This window comes from Scyliorhinus canicula, chromosome 2, assembly GCF_902713615.1.
Source record: "Scyliorhinus canicula chromosome 2, sScyCan1.1, whole genome shotgun sequence".
In the NCBI taxonomy this organism is placed as follows: Eukaryota; Metazoa; Chordata; class Chondrichthyes; order Carcharhiniformes; family Scyliorhinidae; genus Scyliorhinus; species Scyliorhinus canicula.
In genome coordinates, this window is record NC_052147.1 from 53,536,078 (window position 1) to 53,554,273 (window position 18,196).

Below are 18,196 nucleotides of genomic sequence, written 5' to 3' on the forward strand. Positions count from 1 at the left end.
AAACGGCGGGCAGGTTTTAACAAGGCCAAGGCGGTGCTGTACCGGCGACAGATCACGTTTAGGGTGCTCTACCCGGCGAAAATATGGGAGACGCTCAGAGGCCGGGAGTATTATTTTGAGACCCCAGAAGCGGCCGAAGACTTCATTAAGGAGCATAAACTGGGGGAGAACGGAGTGTACAATGCTTGGGAACCAGGGTGTTGGCACTATGTAATGGTCGGGAGCATGTCTGAAGTGGGTGTATGGATTGGGGGATTTTCGCCTTTTTTTGTGGGGGGGGGTTCTGTTCAATGTTGAGATTGTAAGGAGTTGTAGAGGTGAAAAGTTTATGTGGGGATGGATGTCCCCAACCCCCTCCTGTTTTATGGGACTGTTTGTATTTAACAGCTGTTTTTTTGCTTTTGGAGAAGGCTACCTGGAGTTCAGGAGAAGTCCTTGTTTGGGTGGGGGAGGGCAAGGCCAGCAGGAGGCATTCTTCTTGGAGCTGAGGCGGGGGGGTGTCATTAGGATGTGCCTTTGGGCAGGGGCAGCCGCGCTAGGTTATGCTGGTGAACAGAAGTGAAGTGGTGGGGGAGAGAAGCAGAAGGGGAAAAGTGTGGGGGGGGGGGTTCTGCAACGCAGCAGGAGGTGAGAGATGACATGGTCAAGGGCAAAGAAAGGGGCCATCTGGGATGGGCTAGGTACAGAGTGGAATTAAAAGGGCAGGAGTTAAGTGGGGAAGATGACGGGTGGTAGAGGGGATTGGAGGAGCAAGCCTCCGGTAAGGTTGGTAACATGGATCGTCCGGGGACTGAATGGGCCGGTTAAAAGGTCACGGGTATTTGCGCACCTCAGGAGCTTGAAAGCGGGGATTGTCTTTTTGCAGGAGACACACATCCGTGTGAAGGACCAGGTTAGGTTAAGGAAGGGGTGGGTCGGGCAGTTTTTTCACTCGGGGTTTGATTTGAAATTGGGGGGTGTGACGATTTTAATGAGCAAAAAAATGGGATTCGTGAGTGCGAAGGAGGTGAGGGATTCAGGTGCGAGATATGTGATTGTGAATGGGGTATTGGAAGGGGCACCTGTAGTGTTGGTAAATGTGTATGTCCCAAATTGGGATGATGTGAGTTTGATGAGGGGGATGCTGACAGCAATCCTGGATTTGGCCATATACCAGTTGATCATGGGAGGAGATTTTAACTGCGGCCTGGAGCCGAGGATAAATCTAGCCCCAGGTCGATGGGTAGGGTACGAATGGCAAGGAAGCTGGGGGAGTTTATGGAGAGGATAGGTATGGTGGATCCATGGCGCTTTCAGAACCCTGGGGGAGTATTCCTTCTTTTCACATGTCTGTACGGTGTAGTGAGTTGGGAGATTTTGGTTGGGGTGGAGGGGGCAGAGTCTGCGGGGATAGTTATCTCAGACCATGAACCCCACTGGCTGAATATTCAGTTCAGTACGGGACGCGAGCAGAGGCCGGGGTGGAGGTTTTTCTTCGGGGTTGTTGGCGGATGGAGGTTTTTGTGATAAGGTGCGGTTGGCGATTAGGGATTATGTGGAGTTCAATCAGAATAGGGAGGTTCGGTGGGCATTTTTTGGGGAGCACTGAAGGCAGTGGTCCAGGTAGGAATTCTCATTTACAGTTCTTGCGAATAAGGAAAGGAGTGCAGAACATGACCGTCTAGTGAGCGAGATAGTGGAGGTGGACAGGGAATATTCGAGGGTGCCCAACATGGAGGGATTGGTGAGGAGGAAAAAGTTGCAGGGACAATTTGACGGACTGACAATGGGGAGGGCGGTAGAGCAATTGCGTAGGGCAAGGAGGGAGCAATACAAGTATGGGGAGAAGGCGAGCCACATGCTGGCACACCAGCTGCGGAGGCGGGCTGCATCCAGGGGAATATTGAAGATCCTGACTGGGGCTGGGGAAGTGGTGTCAGAGCCAGGGAAGAAAAATGAGGCATTTAGAGAGTATTACCAGGGACTTTATGAGGCAGATACAGGAGGAGAGGAGGGGGACATGGGGTGGTTTCTGGATGAGCTGGAATTTCCCCAGGTGGAGGAAGCAAAGAGGCAGGCATTGGAGGAGCCCCTGGGGCTGAGGGAGGTGCTGGATAGTATCAGGGTTATGAAGTCGGGGAAGGCCCCTGGGCGGGATGGGTACCCGGCAGAATTTAATAAGGAATTTGTGGCGGACCTGGCACCACATCTGTTGGTAGCGTTTACTGAAGCACTGGAGAAGGGGGAGTTGCCGGAGACGACGAAGCAGGCAGTAATCACGCTAAACCCAAAAAAAGGGAAGGATCCGGTGGAATGTTGGTCGTATAAAACTATTGAACACGGATGTGAAAGTATTGGCTAAGTTGTTGGCGAGGGGGATGGGGGAGTGTGTCCCGGGGTGGTTGCAGAAGATCAAACAGGCTTTGTGAAGGGAAGGCAGCTCGCGAGTAATACAAGACGGCTGTTGAATGTGGTGATGAATCCGTCAAGAGCTCTGGTACCGGAGGTGGTGCTGTCCATGGATGCGGAGAAAGCATCTGATCGGTGGCGTGGCGGTACTTGTTCAAAGTTTTGGGAAGGTTTGGGTTTGGGCCGAGATTTGTGGCACGGGTGCGGTATGTGGCACCAGAGGAAGGGTGAGGACGAATGATATGAGCTCAAAGCTTTGACTTACACAGGGGTACAATGCAGGGCTGCCCGCTGTCGCTGCTTTGTTTGCACTGGCCATAGAGCCATTGGCGATGGCTCTCAGAGGGTCGGCAGAGTGGCAGCGGATAATGAAGGGACAGAGGGAGTATCGGGTGTCGCTCTATGCCATTGACCTCTTGCTGTATGTTTTCGATCCGTTGGAGAGTATGGGAAGGATTATGGGCCTGTTGGGAAGGTTTGGAGGGTTCTCGGGATACAAGCTGAATATAGGGAAAAGCGAGGTGAATGAGCTGGCACAGTGGGCTAATTTAGGGGGATGCCATTTACAGTAGTGAGGGATAGGTTTAGGTACTTGGAGATTCGGGTAGCGAGGGAATGGACGGGGCTCCATAAGTGGAACTTAAAGCTGGTGGAGGAGGCCAGGGAGGATCTCAAGAGGTGGGATACACTGCACTTAACGTTGACGGGGAGGGTCCAAGTGGTGAAAATGAATATTCTGCTGAGGTTCTTGTTTATCTTTCAGGCTCTTCCGATCATTATACTAAAGGCCTTTTTTCGGAAAGTGGGCACAATCATCTCTGACTTTCTATGGGCGGGGAAGGTGCTGAGGGTGGGGGGACCCTGCTACAGAGGCAGAAGGAGGGGTTGGCGTTGCCAAACTTGCTTCATTATTATTGGGCAGCGAATGTGGACAAGGTGCGGCGGTGGTGGGAAGGAGAAGGGGTAGAGTGGGTTAGGATGGAGGAGGAATCTTGTAAGGGGTCTAATTTGAGGGCTATTACCAATAACTCAGAGTAGGTATTCAGGGAGCCCAGTGGTGCAGTCCACGGCAAAGATATGGAATCTGCTGAGGAGGCATTTTAGGGTGGAAGGGATGTCGGTGCTAATGCCACTGTGCGAGAATCATGGGTTTGAGCCGGTGGGGGATGGTGAGTATATACAGGAGGTGGAGGGAAGTGGGGCTGGTCACGGTAAGGGATTTGTATTTGGAGGAAGGGTTCGCCAGTCTGGAGGAGCTAAGGAAGAGGGTAGAGCTGCCGAGGGGCAGTGAGTTCAGGTATCTACAGGTTAGGGACTTTGCATGAAAGGTCTGGAAGGGGTTCCCTAGATTGCCGGGATACACCCTGCTGGAACGATTGCTGCTTCTGGACGTGGAAGGGGAGGGAAGAATTGGGGATATATACAAGTGGCTGGGGGAGCAGGGAGGCGAGCGGGTGCTGAAGATCAATGAGAAATGGGAAGCGGAGTTGAGAATGGAGATCAATTGGGGAGTATGGAGTGAGGCACTGCGAAGGGTAAACAGGACCTCCTCTTGTACAAGGCTGAGCCTGATACAGTTTAAGATGGTGCGCAGGGTGCATATGACTCGGGCGAGAATGAGTGGGTTCTTTCAGGGGGTAGCAAATGAGTGTGAGAGGTGTGGGCTGGGGCCAGCGAATCATGCGCAAAATGTTTTGGGGTTGAGAAAAACTGGGAAGATTCTGGGTGGGAGTGTTCGCAGTCTTAGCCAGGATAGTGGAGGAGGGAGTGGACCCTTTGATATTTGGGGTTTCAGAGAAGCCGGAGCTCAGAGAGGAGAAAGGCCGATGTCTTGGCCTTCGCCTCTCTCATTGCACGGTGACAAATTTTGCTGGAGTGGCGGTCGGCATCGCCACCGGGGGTAGCAGCATGGTTGGGTGACCTGTATGACTTCCTGCGGTTAGAGAAGATAAAGTAGGAGTTAAGGGGCTCAGCAGGGGAGTTTGAGAAAAGGTGGGGGATGTTTGTGACCATGTTTGAGGAGCTGTTCGCGGCGCCGGGGGGGGGGAGAATCTGTACAAACTGTCTAGTTGATTGTTGGGAAGAATGTTTCCCAGGGTGTTTATTTGCTATAACCTACTTTGATAAGTTTGAATAAAATGCGTTTTTTTTTTAAAAAAGGCTGGTGGAAGTGTGGAGGAACGGAGGGATCTTGGAATCCATGTACATAGATCCCTCAAAGTAGCTACACGGGTTGATAAGGTTGTTAAGAAGGCGTATGGTATGTTGGCTTTCATTAACAGTGGGATTGAGTTGAAGAGCCGTGAGGTTTTGCTGCAGCTTTATAAAACCCTGGTTAGACCACACTTGGAATATTGTGTCCAGTTCTGGCCGCCTCATTATAGGAAGGATGTGGATGCATTGGAGAGGGTACAGAGGAGATTTTACCAGGATGCTGCCTGGACTGGAGTGCATGTCTTATGAAGAAAGGTTGAGGGAGCTCGGGGTTTTCTCACTGGAGCGAAGACGGCAGTGAGGTGACTTGATAGAGGTGTACAAGGTGATGAGAGGCATGGATGGAGTGGATAGATAGAGACTTTTCCCCAGAGCAGAAATGGCTGTCACGAGGGGGTATAATTTTACGGTGATTGAAAGAAGGTATAGGGGAGATGTCAGAGGTTGGTTCTTTACACTGTGGTGGGTGCGTGGAATGCACTGCCAGCAGAGGTGGTAGAGTCAGAATGATTAGGGACATTTAAATGATTCTTAGACAGGCACGTGGACAGCAGTAAATTGAATGGCTGTAGGTTTGATTGATCTTAGATTAGGATAAATGGTCGGTACAACATCGTGGGTTGAAGGGCCTGTACTGTTCTATGTTCTCCATGGGTAGCTATCTTTGGTGTGTCTGAGGATCCTGGTGTCATGGTGGGAAAGGAGGCCGATGTCGTGGCTTTTGCCTCCTTACTAGTTTGAAGGAGAATTTTGCTTAATTGACAGGCTGCAGAACCACCAAGCACTGGGTCATGGGTACGGGACCTTGCTGAGTTTCTTTATTTGGAGAGAATCAAGTTCGCCATTAGAGGTTCTCCGTGAGGTGGAAGCTGTTCATCAACTTTTCCCAAGAACTACTAAACCGTCAGCCGGGGCGGGGCGTGAGGGGAAGAGAAAAGTTATTTTTGACTGTTAACGGGTGGAGGGTACATTTTGTTTTATTAAGGAAAAAGAAATTCTCCTTTATTTTGTTGAGGGCACTGGTGTCCTACTTGCATATAAAGGGGGTTCCTGTTGTATTGTGTTATTATAGTAATATATGTATCGTTAATATGTTATGTGATGTTTGTTGTTTTGTGTTATGGATGTTCCTATTTTTGTATTTTCTATATGTTTTGCATATACCTTCAATAAATTATCTTTTGGAAAAAAAAGAGCTTGGGAGCTGTGTTGAGGAGTGGCCATTGTAAGACTCCTGACTCCAGGTCAGAGCTTGGAAAAAAGCAAAGTGAAGCAGTTTTCAGCCAACCAAGGAAAGAATCTGTCTGTTTCTCTCTCCTCTCCTCTTCCCCCCCCCCCCCCCCCAAACACCCCACGCCTTTAACCATTTTAGAATTTTCCACAGTAGAATGGGGGAAGAGAAGTCCTGGGATATCTTTTCCATATAACTTCAGTGGTAATATCACTGGATTTTTAAAAAATAGATTAAACATCTATGGAAGCTGTTGCCTAAAGGGGTGTTTATTTGTGAGTCTAACCGACTAAATCTTTTTTAGCGAATGTTCTGACAGACTAAATCAACTGTAAAAAATGCAATCATGTGTTTAAGTTTTATTTTCTGAATAAATGTTTAATATCAAAACTCTCCAAATTTGTTTCTGGAATTTGTGGCTTCAGACTTCAGTACACATATCTTTGCAGAGTAAAATACGCGTAGAAAATAGCTTGCCAGGTTTCCCTTTGGTTTGCATGGCACTTACCACCTGCCAATTCATAACATGGAGCATCTTGCTTTGTGTGGTTTGGGGGATTTAAGATATTGATTGATTAATTATATAAGCAGCTCTACAGTATAGCGAACTCCAATTGCACATTTAACTTCATTACCTAACTCATTGGCTCTGATATCAAGCAATCCAGGGCTACTAATGCTACTGGGAAGGGATGCTTCCAGAATCTCCGACTGGTACAGTGATGTTGGAGTACTCTGTCTTCTTGGTACAGCTAATGGTCCATTTTCTGAACAAGGTTGTCTCTTGACAGTCTGTGATCTCTCTTCATCCTGAACATCAGAAGCACTGTGCACTCTTGGCTGAAAGAGTATAAACTTGTCTCAATAAGAAGAAACAGGTAGCTTTAGCTGGTACATTTGCTTATTATTCAAATAAATATCCAAATAGGAATATTGCAATTAAAGCAATAATTGATCCGAATGTACAGAAAACTAATTTAATTTGAATCAACAGGCAGAACGTTAAATCTTAGCGGAGGCATAAAACTCGCACTCAGGTTGGATATACATTGAAATCAATGGAAAGGAAAATTGGGTGCGGTATATAATGGGGAGCCAATGCAATACAGTCTGTTTTATACTTCTAAAGTTGAAAGTTCTATCCATTGCATATCTTCAAAAAGTGTGATGATCATTGAAGAATTCAATTAAAAATATTATACACTTTCAGTCAACTAAATTTGATAATTTTTCCATTTATGCTTGTATGCAAGAACAGTGAAGGCAAAACAGTCACTATCAAAGGTATCCTTTTTTCCACATTGACAGTAATATTGCTTACAGCTCTGTAGCAGAACCTATAAAATTTCTAACTCAGTTATTCTGCTGTAAGCAGAGTGGCTGAGGTCAAATCTTCAGAGAATCATAGAAATATACAACACAGGCGACCATGCTGTCCAGTGTGTCTGCCCTTTTTAAATAAAATGTTTTCATGCTCACTGTTTGCATTCCTATTTTCCCCATCATTTCACCTCCGCAGTTTCAACAGTCTTTTGTGCTGTATTGAGTTCTTGGTATTGGACAGAAGCTTCCCTTTTTCCTAACGGCACATTCCTAAGTGTGCAGGGAGCCATATGTGTGAAAGTTCCACTTTTTTCTTTGTGGAAACATATCACTCCGAACCCTCCCTCTCACCTCCTCACTGCTCTGACACTGATTCACTTTCAAGTAACGGTTTCCATCCACTTTTGCAATTTGCATCTCAGCTTAAAATTTTTAATTTTAGCAGTTGTTGCAGGGAGTTCTTTTCTTTTAAAAACTATCAAAGGGCAGCACAGTGGTGCAGTGGGTAGTACTGCAGCCTCATGGCGCTGAGGTCACAGGTTCGATCCCGACTCTGGGTCACTGTCCGTGTGGAGTTTGTACATTCTCCCCGTGTTTGCGTGGGTTTCGCCCCCACAACCCAAAGATGTGCAGGGTAGGTAGACCATGCTAAATTGCCCCTTAATTGGAAAAATGAATTGGGTACTCTAAATTTAAAAAAAACTATCAACATTGGGGAGGGGTTGAAATAGAAATTTACATCCGACTGTCAACGGACGTTTCCTGTTCTGTGAAGCAAAGAAATACCTGCACTTATATTTCCGTTGGTTGCAAGACTCAACCTACTAAAGGTGGTACATAGAGCCCATTTAACAAGAACCCGAATGAGTAGGTCCTTCCTGGAGATGGAGGACAGATGTGAAAGGTGCCAGGGAGGCCGGGCCAACCACACCCACATGTTCTGGTCTTGCTCCAGACTTGTTGGCTACTGGACAGCGAGGCAATGCCCAAAGTGGTGAGGATGAGGGTTGAGCCGTGCCCGAAAGTGGCGGTCTTCGGGGTATCAGACCAGCCTGATCTCTTCATGGGGAGGAGGGCGGACGCCCTTGCCTTTGCCTCCCCGATCACCCACAATAGAACCCTGCTCGACTGGCAGTCAGCAGCACTACCTATAACTGCAGACTGGCTGTCCGACCTATTGGAATTTCTCCAAATGGAGAAAATCAAATTCGCCATCCGGAGGTCGGAAGATGGATTCTTCAGAACATGGGAGCCATTCATCTAACTGTTCCGGGACTGGTTTGTGGCCAACGAGCAAACAAACAAATAATCAAGTAGCCAAGAGCCAGGGGAAAGTAGCGAAAACGTGAGAAAAGAGAAGGAAGGAGGGAAAGGCCCAGAGGGAGGGGGGTGGAACAGTGCAATAGGGGGTAGCCAAACACAACAGAAAAGAAAGGGGAGCTGCAGGGAGGGAAGAGGCGGTAGGTGGCAGGGAAGAAGGAAGGACAGGGGGCCACGAACAATAGAGGGCAGCCAGAGGGAGGGAAAGACGAGGGAACATAAACTGGAAGGAGAGCACAGGAAACGACAACGGCCATGACGAACACAGCAGGGCAACAACAGAGAGTAAGAAAGTACAGGAGAAAGGAACGACGGATGGCTGAAGCGGAGGCAAACACACAACAGCGAAAACCGACCGGGAGAAGCAAAAGCAACATGCGCCGCCCCCCCCCCCCCCCCCCCCCCCACCCAGTTCTATTTTGTATTATTGATATTTTATGTACTCTCTTTGTTAAAACAAAAGAAAAGGGGGGGGGGGGGCTTCAATTCTTTCCCCCCCAAAGACATGTATAATGTGATTATCTCTCCAGTGCTTCTATGTATATACATTTCCTCAGTTTTTACTTTTCCGTGCCTTGGTTTTTTATTTACGTGGTTTTTCTATTTATATAGTGTTTTTGTTTTTATTATCTTTTTTTCTCTTTGTGTACACCTGTAAATATACCATGTGCATAAAACTCAATAAAAAACATTTTTTTAAAAAAATTCCAGTAGTTCACAAACATCTCAATGTCCTTGATACAATTAATTACTGAGCTCTTCTACCAAAACCTATATAAATAAGTTAGAAGCGGAGGATAGTTCCTGCTGATATCACCCCACTACATTTAGCCAGTAAGTCAACAGGGAAGTTTCAGGGGTCCACGCAGAAGTGCTGGAAACAAATATTTCTATAAGACTCAGATACTTTTTCCTTCTGATTTGGAGATGTTTTATTGATAACTACCATGGCTAGTGATTCATCACAAGAAATTCTGCTATGGCTGATAAAGGATAGTAATGGTGACGGCCCTTAAGTTACTAATAAATTAATTCATTAAGTTGCACATAGTGCAAGTTTGACAGCCTGTTGATTTATTTTGACTGCTGGAATAGAATTTCAGCTGACTTAAGTCACTGTCCTAAAAGACACCATTAAATAAAAACATTTGATTTGAAAATTCCCACAAAATTTCAAGTCCATACATTCCAAAAGTCTGAGTTTGTTGAGTGGTGGTACAGCATTACAAATTACCTGTTATAGCAGATATTCACAAATTATCTTACGCCTAATCACCTTTAACGTTAATACAAGTTAACCACCATTTTTAAAAATGTAATTAAGACAAAGAAGGAATCCATTGAAAGAGAACTCACCTTTGGTGGAAGGGGAGGTGGAACTATTGGTTTAAGTGTTGAAATTCTAGAAAACATGCAAGTAGTTTAACAAGGTTCAAAAATAATGGCATTGTAACTTTTTTACATTGCAAGATAAAAGTAATGAAAATGTCACACATCAAAAGCATAAAACAACAATAGTTCAATTGCAAACACTTCAGTCAAAATCAATGAGATTAAGTTGGCAATTAAAACGGATAGAAAATCAAACATTTACCATCTTCCCTTTTTAATTTGAAGACAGGGAGACCACCCGTCTCTCATTTTTAAAAAACATTTATTTGAACAGGGGCATCATAGGAAGGTCAGGATTTATTGCCCATCCTCAAATGCCTTTGAGAAGGTAGTCGTGAGCTAACTTCTTAAACTTTTGAGGACCATTTGTGAGTACACAGTTTTAGGGAGGAGTTGCAGGATTGACCCAGTGACAGTGAAGGCATGGCGAGGTACTTCCAAGTCAGGATAGTCGGACTTGCAGGGGAACTTGCCAATGGAGGTGTTCTCATGTATCTAGAGGTCACAGGTTTGGAAGGTGCTGTCAAGACTGCATCATGAACAAGCGTTATTCTCTCTGTTGTTTGTACACTTTCACAAAAGCACCAGAAACTATTCTGTGCAATTTTTCATTTCCCAGCCTACAATTGATAGACTGACAAAGAATACTATGGCACTACATGGAGGTATATATAGCAAAATGCTGATACTAAGCTGTATTAAAAGTTTCCACAATATTCATAATCTGGTTATGAAAAAGCATGATTCCAGTCTTATTTGAAGATCTGTCAAATTAATGCAACTGATAATATGACGCTTTCATTAGAACAGGTTCGCCATTCTCAAAAATGTATAATAAATTAATAATTTAAACAACTTCATTGCACTTGTGTTATTGTTATCAAGAGATATACTGGCATTAACATTATGCTATTCATTATAATTTGCTTAAATTCAACAATCTACAAAAGGAGACTTACCTTTCTTTGTCAAAGTCGTCTTCGAAGTGTGTTATGTGTCCCCTAAAGTATATTAACATGCCCCATTAGTTTGCAAACAATTAGGTTAACGGAGAACAGATGGCTTGAAGTTAAAAAGCATGCACACACTACCACGATATTCACATACAACATGCAAAAAAAATCAAAATGTAAATATATTGAATAACTGACTCGAAATATGGTGTCTAATGGAAATTAAGATCTGCATACAGGTCCTTCATCTAAATTGCTTGTAATGATTTCACAGTGAGTAATCACAGGGGGTATAGTCCTTAGATGATGTCACAGCCTCCTTCTTCCCTCTCCACAACATAAAAACTTTGGAATTCAGTTGCAGATTTGTTGGATGATGAGTAAAACTTTATTTTAAATACACCCTAATATACAACTGCATAGAACCTAGCTCTTAATTAAGAAATTAAAAATGTTAGCCCATTCTTGTGAATCAGTTCTGGCATTTCTTTTATTTTACCCCCTCCTCCTCTCATTTAGGAAAAAGATGATAGATAGGCTGTTCCTAAAACTTGACAATGGGATTAACAGATTGCGAGCAAAAAATTGAGACCACAAACTTGCATTCTATCACTCATGTATAATTTCTGTTGCCTTCTCCAATATTTTCAGTGGCTGTTTCTTTATAGCTAAATCTCTTACTAGATGTAGAGAGAGTAGGAGGAAGACATGATATGCCAATATCCATCATTTTTGCCAGCACGTTACAATACATATGCAATCAGATTTCATTGAAAAAGTTGAAGAAATTATTTCATAGATACAAATCACATCTACCTTCAAAATGGTTCTAGATAGGTGATTTTGGGTAGGTCACTTGGAAGCAGAAGAATAAAACCCATTGCAACCACAATACAGCCAATTAGGAAGCACTCATTAAAAACAGAAAATGTTCACTTGATCCACCCTCTAGAACTACCACTGTATCTACCACAAAACAGAAGCATTACAGTAGACGGAGGCATGGCAGCTACTGATTAAGCTATTGAGTTACCGTTGTTGCAATTCTTCCTCAACATATTTAAGAAGGCTCCTTTGGAATCAGAACAGAAAAGGGAAATAATTTGTAGAGTTGGATGCAAAAAGGGTGTGCTTCATGCCTAGGAGCTGTAAGAAACAGATTGCCATGCTTGGAATTTAACTATGTACTACAGCTGCTGGTACATTATAACAATAATAAGAGGCAGTAAAAGCATTTTACCCCACAGCTGGTTTCCTCCACTTTTAACACTACAAATATTAAGCATATTAGAAACACTCTTTCAGATTTGCGAATGTTTTAAAATTATCAATTATATCAGTTCATTACACTATCAACATGGCTCAGTTATATAGCCAGAAAACAACAGGTACTAAGAAATGCTGACTGGTGTATCCAAATATTACTGTATTAAGCTCTGTGGTCTGTGGTAACAAATCAAGCTCACACAAGATACCCAAACTGGGGGAGATCTTGAATCCAAGAAGTCACCCAGGTGCATACAAAACAAGCTGGGCAATATGCACGAGTGTAACAGTGGCAGATGAGTGTTAATAAGACTAGTGTAAAGATTCTGCACACAAGAAGAAAAAGAAAAAGATGTGTAAAATGGTGAAGTTGAGAGAGACTCAATGTTAGACTCAGAGTATGTGATGCCGAGGACCCAGGTTCGATCCCAGCCCTGGATCATTGTCCATGTGGAGTTTGCACATTCTCCCAGTGTCTGTGTGGGTTTCACCCCACAACTCAAAGACATGCAGATTAGGTGGATTGGCCACGCTAAATTGCCCCTTTATTGGAAAATATAATTGAGTACTCCAAATTTATTTTTAAAAACGTTACTCAAGAGTCCAAATATCCTATCATCGCCAAACAATAAGAGCAATGAATATGCTGGACAATGTAATCAAAGAATTTTGACGATGGTGTAAGCCCTGTTTAAACTGTATCGTGATCTGATCAGATCATAAGTTCAGTATTACATGTGGTTCTGCATCTGACAATAGAACAACAACTGAGTATTATAATCTCTGCACCAACAACTTCCTGCTACAATAGTACAGTAGTGACTCACTGCTGCACAACCAGAAATGCCATCTTTTGGATGAGCTTAACCGAGGCTTCACCTGCTCTCAGGTGGACATAGAAGATGCCACTTGGAGGAGCAGGGAATACTCTTCATTGTCCCATACATCCCTCAAGAACAGGAATCAAACAGATTATCTGGTATTTACCCAATTATAGTTTGATATACCTTGCATGTGAAAAATGGCTGCTGCATTTAATTACACCTACAATAGTGGCTACAATTCAAAAATAATTAATCGTTTGTAAAGTGCTTTGGCAGGTTCAGAGCAAGATACATAAATGCAGGTTTGTTCTGTCTTTAATCTTGCATCCTTGTTCATTACCCATGGAATGCCTCCATTTCCACTCCCTCAAGGCTAAGGCATGACTCTCACATCATCTGTATGCCCTTGGCATCATCTGACAATTTACATAAATGCACACAGTACATGGCAAATGTAGAACAATGTCAAATGTGGCAAAAGGTCAGTGGAGTACAAGTTCATAGCTAGCCAGAAACAAATTAAGGACAGTCTAAGGAAGCTTTCCCTCACACAAATAAGGATTAGTCTAAGGAAGCGTTCCCTCATACAAATATCGATTACTAATGGAGGTCAGGTGACTTATCCTAGACCAGGAATGAAACAGAGCAGGGGAGTTCCTGGTTTGATGCTTGGATTTTGTCTGAAGGGAGGAAAAAATTGCTTCATCTTCAATGTCACCAAATTGTCAAGCCTATGAAAGTAGTCATGAAGATCATGCTGTATAAAATACATGTTTGAGAAGACAGTTTGTGAACTGATCCACCCTTTGCTTTTCAAGTAGGTGCAACAATTCTTAACTTCTGCTTTCAGGTAATTATCTGACTTGTAAATAAACCTGATCCATTTTAGCCTTAATTAAACAGTCATACTATTAGCAATGTCTTTCAAAACAGATTTGAGTAAAATGTTCTCTGGTGTGTTATACTGTATTTAGGGGATAATTGTTAATGTTGTGGCAGGTTATCCTACTCATGGCACGCTATCCTATTTAGGGCACAGTGAAAGTTTTGATTTGTAGGAACTAGATCTGCTTACAGAAGCCATTGTTCCACTGGGAATGCAACTTAAAAGTGCTGAAACGAAATTGCAAAAGTGATTGCATAATAAATCAATATAACATTGTCCACCTGTAATCAAATGCTATTGAGAAGCATCTTTGTACCAATTTAACCTAGTTGATAACATGCTGATCATGAAAGGCCAATAATAAACATAAATCATTTACTAGCTTTGCTTACGGACTTTACCCTACAGGTGGCATGTTTCTTGTTTCAATATGCATGTTTATACACATCCACGTTAAAAGTCATCTGCCACACAGCTTTCCACCAGCAATTTTAAAGTAAAAATTATTTTGCATAATATTATGCTCTGGAACAGACCACTGCAGAGTTCTCTTGCACTGCTTTCCACAGTAGCACTATTTTCTCCGCATTGTGCCTCGTCTCTTCTCATTACCCAAAGAAATTAGCCATAGTCCACAAAGGACTATTGGCATCCCTCTCCATTAGAGACACAATTAGTTATATATTGCTTGAGGAGCATTCACATCGCAGGCAAGTAGTCTAATGTAAAATACTCATTGCTTGCAAATCATGGGGAAAAATGGCATTAAAATGCTCAACAAGCATGTAATCGTGTTATTATATTATTCATCTTTTCTAAATAAGGGTATTTGAAGCATCTTGTAATTTATTTATTACTTACTTGTTTCCTCCATCTGCAAATGGGCTCCATGATAAACCAAATGGTGCTTCTTTGGTTACATCCTATACAATATATTGAACAGAATTTTTTAAAACACGTTTTTGTACATCAGCATCTGAAAATTTTTGTTTTACTGTATTTTATATAAATCAGTGTTCTTCAAACTTTTTTTTCCGGGGACCCATTTTTACCAACCGGCCTACCTTCGGGACCCAACCCGGCCGACCTTCGCGACCCACCATTTTCTCTTACCTTGTTTACTGCTGACAAAAATGGAGGAAATGGTTTTGGGTCCCTTTGGCCCTCGTACACGCTCCTCCAATGGAACCTGTTGGATGAAGGTGAAGCCTTCGGGTATCAGGAAGTATGGAGTTTCCATCTGTCCAAAGTTCTGAATTTTTTTCCTGTAAAATGTTACCAAATAAACCCCTCATCCCACCGAACTTGCAGAAACATTTTTTTTTTTAAATGAGTAAAATAAATGAAAAAATGAATAAACCTCCCCCCCCCCCCCCCCCCAGAACTTTAAAAAAAAAATAAAATGAATAAACTAAATGAATAAGTGAATAAAAACCAAATAAAAAGCTGCAACCATTTAAAGAAAATAGCGGCCGCACGACGCATGCGCGCCGATCATCGTGCGCGCATGCGCAATGCGGCCGAATATTTTCTCCCCATATGTTATGAAAAGCCGGCTGCTGCGCCGGGATTTGCGCGATTGGGAGTGCCACGGACAATGGCTCCGCGACCCTTCCCGACACCCGCCCGCGACCGACCCGCGGGTCGCACCCCCGACTTTGAAGAACACTGATATAAATTGATTAAGTCTTGCACACCCTCTTCACAAAACAATCTCAATTACTGTTGAAATGAGCACAATCCTGATAGCATATCAATAAAACTGAAAATATCAAGTTCAACAGGGCTATTTAAACAATGAAGTACATGTAATTGGCTTCCAAGCTTAGAGAGTCAATTTGAAATATTTTAAGCAATTTTGTCAAACTTAATTTGATGAATTTTATACGTCAACTGTTTTATGGAAATCAGGGTAATACATTCTCTAATCACTATTGTTAAATGGTTTCCTTACTGTCCAAACAAGGTGTAATAAAGCTCCATTTGGGGGATTATTAAAAAGATCACATTATGATTTTTGTTAACGTTCTGAAGGACAAGGGCAGTAAATCAAACCGTTTAATAGTTTACAACCAAGAACACAGGAGGCAATTCTTTGGAAGGAATAAGGCAATTCTTTGGAAGGAATAACAAAGTGTGGCCTCAGTGATCATTCGAGACTTCTAAGGTCTTCTATGCTCTAAACGTCCTCAAGATTTTGAGGTTTGGCTGATTTTGATGGAATCAATCTACTTTTTAAAAAAAAAACTTGAGTACCCAATTAATTTTTTCCAATTAAGGGGCAATTTAGTGTGGCCAATCCACCGACCCTGCACATCTTTGGGTTGTGGGGGCGAAACCCACGCAAACACGGGGAGAATGTGCAAACTCCACACGGACAGTGACCCAGGGACGCGATCAAACCTGGAACCTTGGTTCCGTGAGGCAGCATTGCGAACCACTGCACCACTGTGCTCCCCTAAGTCTACACTTGTTTGAATAGATTATATGGTCAGCATGGATTCAGATGTTTGGTACTATGAAACTCAACTGCAAGATATCAAAATAATGAAGGCTTTTAGTGATTATGATTATAAAGCAATGCCCAAATGTGAAATGAGTATACAAGATAAACCACATTCTTCTGGCCCACTTCAATGTACGTCTATAGTGAGGAAGACTAAACTAATATTAAGATGCAAGAGGTAAAGAAAGAGGCTTGTTCAGAAGCTACATATCAAGAGCAGTATGATGGCACAGTGGTTAACACTGCTGCCTCACAGCGCCAGGGACCCGGGTTCAATTCCAGCCTTGGGTTACTGTCTGTGTGGAGTTTACACGTTCTCCCAGTGTTTGCGTGGGTTTTTTCTGGGTGCTCAGGTTTCCGTCCACAATCCAAAAATGAGGTTAGGTGGATTGGCCATGTCAAATTGCCCCTTAGTGTCTAAAACGATGTGTAGGGAGGATGTATCGAGAGGTATCTGGAGGCCAACGACAATGGGGAGGTCCGAGTGGGGACGGTCTGGGAGGCGCTGAAGGCGGTGGTTCGGGGGGAGTTGATCTCCATTCGAGCGCACGGGGAGAGAAGGGAGCGGAGAGAGAGGGAGAGATTGGTGGGGGAGATGGTGAGGGTGGACAGGAGATATGCGGAGGCCCCAGAGGAGGGATTGTTGCGGGAGCGGCGCAGCCTTCAGGCTGAGTTTGACTTGTTGACCACCAGAAAGGCAGAAGCTCAGTGGAGGAAGGCACAGGGTGCGGTGTATGAATATGGGGAGAAGGCGAGCAGGATGCTGGCACACCAGCTCCGTAAGCGGGATGCGGCTAGGGAGATTGGTGGAGTTAAGGATCGGGGAGGAAATGTGGTGCGAGGGGGTAGACATCAATGTGTTCAGGGACTTCTAAGAGAAATGTATCGGTCTGAACCCCCAGTGAGGGGGGGGGGGGGGGGGGGGGGGGGGGGGGGTTTGGATCGGCTGAGATTCCAGAGGGTGGAGGAGGGACAGGTGGAGGGGCTGGGGGCGCCAGTTGAGCTGGAGGAGCTGGTTAAAGGGATAAGGAACATGCAGTCGGGGAGGGCGCCGGGGCCGGATGGGTTCCCGGTTGAATTTTATAAGATGTATGCAGACCTGTTGGGCCCCCTGTTGGTTAGGACCTTTAACGAGGCATGGGAGTGGGGGGCTTTGCCCCCGACGATGTCTCGGGCGCTGATCTCCCTGATTCTTAAGCGGGACAAGGATCCCCAGCAGTGTGGGTCGTACAGGCCGATCTCACTCTTGAATGTGGACGCCAAGCTGTTGGCAAAGATCTTAGCCACGAGGATCGAGGACTGTGTGCCACAGGTTATCCACGAGGATCAAACAGGGTTTGTGAGGGGGAGGCAGCTGAACACTAACATACGGAGGCTCTTGAATGTTATAATGATGCCGGCGGTAGAAGGGGAGGTGGAGATAGTGGTGGCACTGGACGCGGAGAAGGCCTTTGATAGGGTCGAGTGGGGGTACTTGTGGGAGGTGCTGGAAAGGTTCGGGTTTGGGGAGGGGTTTGTCAGTTGGGTGAGGCTGTTATATGAGGCCCCGACGGCGAGCATGGCCACGAATAGGAGGAGGTCGGAGTATTTTTGGTTACACCAAGGGACGAGGCAGGGGAGTCCCTTGTCCCCCCCTACTTTTTGCGCTGGCAATTGAACCCCTGGCTATGGCGCTGAGGGAGTCAAGGAACTGGAGGAGGCTGGTGCGGAGCACCGAGTGTCGCTCTATGTGGATGACCTATTGTTGTATGTGGCGGAACCGGTGGGGGGAATTCCGGAGGTGATGAGGATTCTCCAGGAATTTGGGGACTTTTCGGGGTACAAGCTCAACTTTGGGAAGAGCGGGCTGTTTGTGGTACACCCGGGGACCAGGAGGGGGGGGATTGGTAGGCT

The 18,196-nt window shown here is 44.5% G+C and overlaps 1 protein-coding gene across 3 annotated transcripts in view; it reads right to left on the reverse strand.

Moving 5' to 3' along the window:
- map4k5 (mitogen-activated protein kinase kinase kinase kinase 5) overlaps positions 1-18,196 on the reverse strand; it is a 238,025-nt gene that overhangs the window by 62,298 nt on the left and 157,531 nt on the right. For 2 of the 3 annotated variants that reach the window (XM_038778355.1, XM_038778345.1), the window contains exons 15-19: positions 14,659-14,720; positions 11,855-11,893; positions 10,828-10,869; positions 9,833-9,878; positions 6,469-6,673 (exon numbers count right to left, since the gene is read on the reverse strand). In XM_038778355.1, the coding sequence (XP_038634283.1) occupies positions 6,469-6,673; positions 9,833-9,878; positions 10,828-10,869; positions 11,855-11,893; positions 14,659-14,720 (394 nt within the window). The remainder of the gene's footprint in view (positions 1-6,468; positions 6,674-9,832; positions 9,879-10,827; positions 10,870-11,854; positions 11,894-14,658; positions 14,721-18,196) is intronic. The other variant, XM_038778366.1, reaches the window with a different exon arrangement.